Consider the following 9,094-nt stretch of genomic DNA (forward strand, 5'->3'; position numbering starts at 1 on the left):
GCATTTTGATCCCAATGAACTTATAATAACAAGGTTGACTACTTTTCTCACATTATATTTACCGTGTGTCAAAAGCTGGGACTGTCTGAGAAAAGAAGGATTGAATACCTACCCATGTATAACGACTTCAACGAGCACCATACAATTATACCGTATTGTAACTGAAAACCCTTCATTACCTATACCTTACATAAATACCTGAGGTATTTCACAACTTATGATCAATTGACCTTAAAAACAAATATAAACAGCACAAATAGCAGTAGATGACTTAAGCTCTCTGATAACGTTTGAATAAATATGGAGGTTTTCAAGGTTTTCATAAGGTAAGAACGGGTATTACATTTTATTTAGCTACATGTTTTCTGCTGTAAGTTTGGTTGGTTGATGGTTGGTACGATGTCCCAGATTAATGGCGTTAATGATATAAGATTTATTGCATATTATACACCCTTTATTGGCAGCATACAAATATAAAAACAGCACAATAAGATAAAAAAAATAAAATAAAAGGAATATAGATATAATATACAATAAAAAAACATTTTAACTGTTTTTTGGGGTTTTTTTTGTCGTGAACAATTTTTCTTCATATACACATCAAATTAATTAGGGGACAGTCTTCGTCTACATTGTAGAGCGATAGAGAAATATAACTATTTCTATATTTTTATATGGATCATATATAGATATAATAGATATTTGGTACAAAACATAGAGAACTAAGTACATAGATCAAGGTCATTTTTTAGGCTACAAAACACAAAACAAGAAATATCTGAAGCTATAAAAGATTGCGGATCTGTTTAAAGGATACATAGAAATTTGTACAATAAGAAAGAAACAGGTTTTTTTTTTTGGAGTTTGTAGTGTTTAGCTCTGAAACAAAATCAAATTTGCTTTAATAAGTTTTAAAATGGTTTGGACATGGTACTTGGTAAACTTTGGTCAAGTAATTTACGAAAAAAAGCTAATTAGTCATATGGTGGAAGGCAGTTGTTGCCTAATCAAAATTTATCCCATGTATTTTATTATTGCGAAAGATTTAATAAGAAAAAGTTCAGGGATATTTGAATAAAATTAGGCTTGGTTTGGTATTTCCCGGATATTACAGAATAAAAATACCTCTTATAATGGACATAAAATTAAAAGTCTCAAATTTGGCCAACACGTGTAAAATATACACTGGTATTAAATAATATAATACCCTGGTGCCATGACTAAAGAATAGAATCTCTTTGTCTATATAAGACGATACATCCATCAAACTAAGTAATTAACTAATTACGCTTCCGAGCTTGTTTGAAAATTACTGATTTAATGGATTATTACTTAGTTTCATAGATTTATTGGATTATAGAGGGATTCTGTTGTATAGTTTTGATATCAGGCAAGTCCACTGATGAACAAAAACTCATTTTGGCCAAGTTTTAAAATTTCATTTTTTGGTAGTATAACTTTAATGCTTATTTCAAAGACACTCTTTCTTTGAGTTGGTTTTTAAATGCAATGAACGTTTTGGTCAATTTTACGAGAAGAGGATCTTGGGATTGTAGGTAATGTTGTTGTGTAATCGAAATTTATACGACGTACTTTGTTATTGTGAAAGGTTTAAAAGAATTTACAAAATAAAATCCTTTTCATCCAATCAGCAAGGCTAAATCTTTTATTAAGTGGAAAATTACTAGGTGAGAATTTTACTATCACATGACATTGTATTTGAGAGCTTACGTTAGGTTTTAACGGGGTATTCGACTTTTTGTGAAAAGTTTTCATTATTAAAAACGTCATAAATTATACTTGAAAATATTTCTAAAGTATGCTATTTATATCTATGTATCTTCTTGATCAAATTGAATTTGCTTTTAAAAGGATTAATTATAAACTGAGAGTACTAATTGTTAATTAAACAGTTTGACCTAGTTTTGGTGTTTAGCTTTATAATGGCTTGATATTAAGTTAAAACCTTTAGAATACGTAGGAGACATATTTCTCTACAATTAGGCGTTTATTTTACTAAAATCCGTATAGTAGATTTCAATCAACTTCCAAAAAGCATAACGAGCGTCAAAACCTTACGTAATGTTTTAAAATATATTTGGTATATATTAAACGGCTGGGTTTTATATTAAAAACTTTCAGATACGTTAAAGGGTACATTTCTCTAAATTTTGGTCTTTTCATATTTGAGCACAAAAAAATCGACCTACAAAAAAGCGGAATGTCCGCATTAGTTTTGATGAAAAATTTCATCGAAAAGGAGCTACTCTGCACCGCAGTGGCGTTTCTATGAAGCATTAAGTGGAGGGTCCGAATCGGGTTTACAGAATTGTCTATAGGGCTCATAGTGCTCAGCATTAAAAACTGCAAGTAGGCAATATCCAATACATTTTCAGGAGCTAAATAACAGAACATATCAGAACATTTAAGATTACGTTATCAATAGTTTTGATGGATTTTCTTTCATTTTCAGCCTTACACTAATATTATGTTTATTGTGTAACTGTGTTCATGGTTACGGTTCATACAGAAGTAAAATACCAAATGGAAATAATGTGCCTCATCCATGTAAAGTAAATTACATTTGGCAGGGTGTGGGACACAGAAAAAAGGAGGGCGCTGGATATAGAAACCCTTTTGGTGAAGATTTTAAAACCGCTGGAAAGGTCAGTTGAAATATAATGGGCGAGTGTTAGGCCTACTTTTGTTTATAATTTGTTCAGTGGCGTATTTAGGGGTTTGGATATTTGGCCATGGCCTCCCCCTGAGGTCTGTAAAACTTATTTTGCTGGGAAAATTAAGCCTCTAAATACTCAAAATTCATCTCGAGACCATCTGAATTTTGTTGGCATTTTGGAGTCCATTGTTAGCCCCAGTAAGGGGATTTGTTCAATGGAAAGGGGAACCGAGTAAAATGGTATGCCTTGACAGCGATACTAAATATTTTTTTTAAAGGAATCTTTCAACTACACAGCTTGTAGCACACACGAACTTAATTTATTGCTCCATCTCCACGCCTTGACAATGTCAACCATTCTTACCTATCACCAAGGCTTTCCAACCTGGTTTAAAAAAATCAGAATGTACAGTCTACCATGTCGTGTTAATGCTACTTTCCTTGCAAATATTGGTAAACTATGGGCATATCTAATGAAACCAGTTAATACACCCTGCTATATATATTCTAGGTATGGACTAAAGAGCTGTGTCAGAAGGATTCTGATGGTGATGGAATGACTAATGGTCAAGAATTAGGAGATCCGTCTTGTAGCTGGACCGTTGGTGATAATCCACCCACGGCTGAAAAAATATCTCACCCAGGTTTGCTTCATTCGTTGCGTACTTATGTTTAATCGTGCTCGCCTGTCTGACAAAAGATTCACATTGTAGCTATGCACACTTCCAGAGAATGGTTTCGATCACAAGTGATAAGTGAGCATTGTACAAGTGAGCGTTGGCCAGTTCCGCTTGCAACATGATTATATTTCAACATAGCCTTTGTCGGGTAGAATTAGGATACCAATAGGACTTGCGGAAAAGATTATCCAACCTGATCATATCACAGAGTGACATAAATGTTCAGGAAGCCGAAGTCTTAGCAGAACTCAATATGGTATACGATTAAAAATGGTTCCCATTAACGTACTGCTTATTTTCCTGTCGTGTGTATTGGATTTTATGGATATAGAGGTTTTTACTTACTGTTATTTCTGTTGATTAATTTTCTAGGCATTTGTGAGCCATGGACAGATCCAAAATGTCAACATCAACTATCTTGGTTAGAATCGGAATGTGAGCCTGATAAATTTGATTGCCCGGCTCTTCAGAGTGACCCTGGTAAGAAATATTAAATTGATTTTGTTTGGGTCCATTCTAAAAGCAATTTCATAATCAAACTATTTGACAGTGGAATCATCACAATCTGTGTGTACTCTAATAGGGAAAATCTTACAGTTATATGCTGGAATTGTGATCTCAAGTAGATCAGTGTCATCCTGACGTCAAGTCGATCTGGTTGAATATAAATAATCGAGGTACCATGTCCTACAGCGAATGATTCCCCTATAGACGGAAATCGAAAAGGTTATTCAGCTGTCCTTGCCATCTTTTTCTCATGCACTTCATTATGTTGCCCTTGTCATTTTTCTAATCCCTGCTTAAATCCCGTATGAAAATTCTTTTGTGATCCCAAAATATTTCGGCAACACTTACATTTAAAATGGCCTTTTTTTTTATTGAAAAGGATCTAATTTGTGCCAAGAAGCCCGAGCGCTGAACCATATTTTTTTTTAAAGATTTAAAGGGACAGCTGTGGCATTTTGGGGGGTTTATTTGGTCTTGAATATATGTAAATAGTCTTCAGAAGTACTAGAAATGTACGGAAATCGCATAATTCCTTTATAAAATACTTCAAACAAGGAATTTTACTCACTATTTCTATATATGTTTTTTCAAAATTTCACACAGTATATGTTCAATTTAACATTCAAACGCGGATAGTTCTAGACACTCATGGATTTGAGGGCTCAAATTTCAACGGTGAGCTGTGAACACTATTACTCATTGGCTTAGCTGAACACTTCCCGTTTCTGAAACTAAAGTATGATTGGTCCAAAAAAATTGCGCCACTGTCAATCGTTAGAAATAAAATCTTCTCTATGTTCCAGATATAAAGAATATGACTTTAAGATTTCCATTGACCGATGTCCCAATACAAGACACATCATATATGTGTACTGAATTCGAAGTGGATTCAAGCGATGACTTTCATTTGATTGCTACCGAGATGTTGGTAAATAACACAAACGTAATGCATCATGCTTTACTCTTTGGATGTTCAAGTGGTAAGTATTTCGGTCGATTTTGATTTTTACCATGTTTTGCCTATATATGTTTGGACACAAAAATGCAGGAACGAAGAATTTTTCGTCAGTGTGAAGGTGTAACGCTAGTAGGTAACTTCACTCGACTCACTGTTTGTGTACATCTACAATATATGTGGTCGAGGTATAACAAGGGGAAGTAAGCGAGTACGACCTATCTGTTCACATACTTTGTTTGTCATGCCTAATGTTAAAGAAAGAACAGCCATGTTTTTAAAACAAGAATAGGAATCTGTTTAAGAGCTTGGTCAAATCTCATGGCACTGGCACCCTGTATAGGTCACTGTTTTTTGCATGCTTATCCAGCTAAGTTTAGAACCCATGACCATTATTTTTTCAACGTAGCCAAGCAATATGTAATGATAGAGTATATTACCACTGCTTACATTGCTATATATCTGACAATGACACTTAGATCAGATCAATCCCGTGACTGGTGTATGTCTAGAGTATGGATAGTAATGTTCCCAAGGACGCTTATCTTGACTCATCTTGTTATCCTGCTCAGCTTATTATGAAATGTGGATGGATACACAAAACTTGTTATCTGTTTTGTAGATAATCACACGCTAAGATCCACACCTCATCAATGTGGTATGGTAGCCAGTAGAGAATGTGGTGAAATAATTGCAATCTGGACAATAGGCTTGTCTGGACAGTGTTTCCATGAAAATGTTGGCTTCAGAATCGGTTCTCAGGGTTTTAAGAGAGTCGCTCTTCAGGTAATATCTAATGTATTTTAAATCCGAATGATCAATATTTAATTGTAGTTATTTCATATTCAAATTTCATTTTACATTATTTCAAATTAATCTGTTTTATTTTGCTATTTCAATTTGAAAAAAATCTTCATTTATCAAAAAGGTAATCAGTAATTATAAGGTTAAAACTCATCTGAATCATGCTAATCATATAGTAATATAAGGTTAAACTCATTTTAATCAGATAGTAATATAAGGTTAAACTCATTTGAACCAGAAAGTAATATTAGGTTAAACTCATTTTAATGATATAGTTATATAAACTCATTTTAATCAGATAGTAATATAAGGTTAAACTCATTTTAATCAGATAGTAATATAAGGCGAAACTCATTTTAATCAGATAGTAATATTAGGTTAAACTCATTTTAATGATATAGTTATATAAACTCATTTTAATCAGATAGTAATATAAGGTTAAACTCATTTTAATCAGATAGTAATATAAGGCGAAACTCATTTTAATCAGATAGTAATATAAGGTGAAACTCGTTTGAATCAGATAGTAATGTAAGATTAAACTCATTTGAATCCGAAAGTAATATTAGGTTAAACTCATTTTAATGGTATAGTTATATAAACTCATTTTAATTAGATAGTAATATAAGGTTAAACTCATTTTAATCAGAGAGTAATATAAGATTAAACTCATTTGAATCCGAAAGTAATATTAGGTTAAACTCATTTTAATGATATAGTTATATAAACTCATTTTAATCAGATAGTAATATAAGGTTAAACTCATTTTAATCAGATAGTAATATAAGGCGAAACTCATTTTAATCAGATAGTAATATAAGGTGAAACTCATTTGAATCAGATAGTAATGTAAACTCATTTTAATCAGATAGTAATAAAAGTTAAACTCATTTGAATCAGATAGTCATATAAGGTTAAATTCATTTTAATCAGATAGTAATATAAGGTGAAACTCATTTGAATCAGATAGTAATGTAAACTCATTTGAATCAGATAGTAATGTAAACTCATTTGAATCAGATAGTAATAAAAAGTTAAACTCATTTGAATCAGATAGTCATATAAGGTTAAACTCAATTTATCAGATAGTAATATAAGGTGAAACTCATTTTAATCAGATAGTAATATTAGGTTAAACTCATTTTAATGATATAGTTATATAAACTCATTTTAATCAGAAAGTAATATTAGGTTAAACTCATTTTAATCAGACAGTAATATAAGAATAAACTCATTTGAATCAGAAAGTAATATTAGATTAAACTCATTTTAATGATATAGTTATATAAACTCATTTTAATCAGAAAGTAATATTAGGTTAAACTCATTTTAATGATATAGTTATATAAACCCATTTTAATCAGATAGTAATATAAGGTTAAACTCATTTTAATCAGACAGTAATATAAGGTTAAACTCATTTTAATCAGATAGTAATATATAACAACTCGTTTCAGTTTCATTGGAATAATCCCACACTGGAAACTAATTACAAAGATCAATCTGGAATGGTGTTATATTATACAAAGAACAAGAGAATGTATGATGCTGGTACTTTCTTAGTTGGTGCCAGTTATCTCGAGATTCCCGGACGAACTGTTTCTCTGGAAGAGACTGCTTTATGTCCAGGAGTCTGCACTTCCAGGTTTATAACCCCTGAAGCTTATATTGTTAGCGCTACCAACCATATGCATTACTTAGGTAAGTATAAGACGCGATGTTGGCATTTAAAAATCGACATTAAATTGAGACTTCACAATATGTTACAGTGTATTAAAGCTGATCCAACTATAACGTCCAACCAAATATTCAAAGATAACCACCAAAAATGGTTCATATAAAAGTAAAAACATATTGACATATCCTGAAATTTTGGTATTTTGTCCACAAAATAATTTGTGATTCAAGGGAAGCCTACTAAAGAATATTGAAGAAAAGGCCTATATCCATCAGTGCATTTACATATGGTGCTGTCTAACAGGCAACGTGAATACTTACCTTATATTTTGCAGGTAGAGTACAACAAATTGAACAGTTTCGAAATGGTACCAAGGTACGAGATTTGACTAACGATCAAAACTACAACTATGATGATCCCAGTCCAATCCAGTAAGTAAATAAATGACATTTTTGGTATTTTGAAAATTTGATAGGGAACCGCAGTGACTCAGTGAGACGCTTGCTCACTAAACTAAAGGTCCAGGGTTCAATCCTGACATAGGTTTCCCCTTGTCGGTGATGCAGGTCAGAGGACCTGACATGGAAAAAGCGTCTATTGTCTCAGCAAAGTAAAAAGATTTTTGAATTTGAAGTTTAATTGAAATTGGAAATCGAAAAAGAGTAGACTAATGCCGCTGTTCTGGCAAATTACATCATTGTACACTGTATAGCGTAGCCCATAGGTGCAGAAAAGTAGGACGTAAAACTCCATTCATTTCAAAACATTTGAAATTTGACGTAAATGGACGCGAAACTAATAATCTACATGTCGATCAGGTAGTTAGTACACGATTTCGTTTAAACTTAGATTATTGTCTTGATTTGTTTTCAGTTATAAAACCCCGATAAAATTACTGCCTGGCGATACCATCAAAACAAGATGCGTATTTAATTCTCAGAATCGAGATCAAGTAACCTACTTTGGAGACGCCACAAGTGATGAAATGTGTTTTGGATTTTTCACCTATTATCCCAAAGAAAATATAAAGATGTCGTCCTGTACATCATGGAAGAGCTTACCCTATTGTGCAGTGTATAGCGGCGAGGAATATTTGGGTTGTAATTTTGTTGAATTCAGTTCGAAGCAAGGTATTAAGATGTTTACGGAGATATGGCAGAACTGTTCTACGGAATGTACCACAGAATGCTTAAGTAAAATAGAACTCTTGATGAACCATGCCTGTATGAAAGGTGATTACTATGATCTCATGAAAACTTCGATGTTGAGGAATAACCCACAAGCAGGAAGTTTTTTTATCATGTTGGAGAACTGCCAGGCATCTATACCGACAAAAGCTACCACTACCGAGAAAGGTGCAAATGAAGCAACCACAATGTTTGTCCATAAGTTTCTCCTTCTTACAACAACTATGGTGATCAGTCTTTGTGGTCGATTTTAATGAATTCTTTATAGGCCTACATTTTATATTATACATACATAACAAGTAACACACTATTTTCTTTACAACTATAACAACATTTCGAATGTTCCTGATAATATTACCTGAAGTGTACTTAACTCATAGTAGAGTATAGTTCTTTTAAAAGGTTTTTTTGTTTTCCCAACAGTTAGAGAACACAGATTAGCAAATCTACATGCGACGTTTTTGTAACATTTTGGTGTTCCATTCCATCTTTATTTGGGTACCATAGAGCAGGGGTTTTCAATCTGGGGGTAATTTTGATAAAAAAAAATAGGGAAAAATGGAGGGGATGGGGCGGGGGGTGCTGGGGGGGGGGGGGGGATTGTAA

The 9,094-nt window shown here is 32.8% G+C and overlaps 1 protein-coding gene across 1 annotated transcript; it reads left to right on the forward strand.

Moving 5' to 3' along the window:
- Positions 1-245: 245 nt before the first annotated feature.
- Positions 246-8,925, forward strand: LOTGIDRAFT_190120 (hypothetical protein). The gene is made up of 9 exons (XM_009058015.1): positions 246-326; positions 2,474-2,666; positions 3,189-3,321; positions 3,730-3,837; positions 4,668-4,844; positions 5,442-5,605; positions 7,081-7,324; positions 7,636-7,732; positions 8,175-8,925. The coding sequence occupies exons 1-9, from the start codon at positions 301-303 to the stop codon at positions 8,740-8,742; spliced, it is 1,710 nt and encodes a 569-aa protein (XP_009056263.1). The 5' UTR covers positions 246-300; the 3' UTR covers positions 8,743-8,925.
- The last annotated feature ends 169 nt before the right edge of the window (positions 8,926-9,094 follow it).

Source organism: Lottia gigantea, assembly GCF_000327385.1.
Source record: "Lottia gigantea unplaced genomic scaffold LOTGIsca_32, whole genome shotgun sequence".
Taxonomy (NCBI): Eukaryota; Metazoa; Mollusca; class Gastropoda; family Lottiidae; genus Lottia; species Lottia gigantea.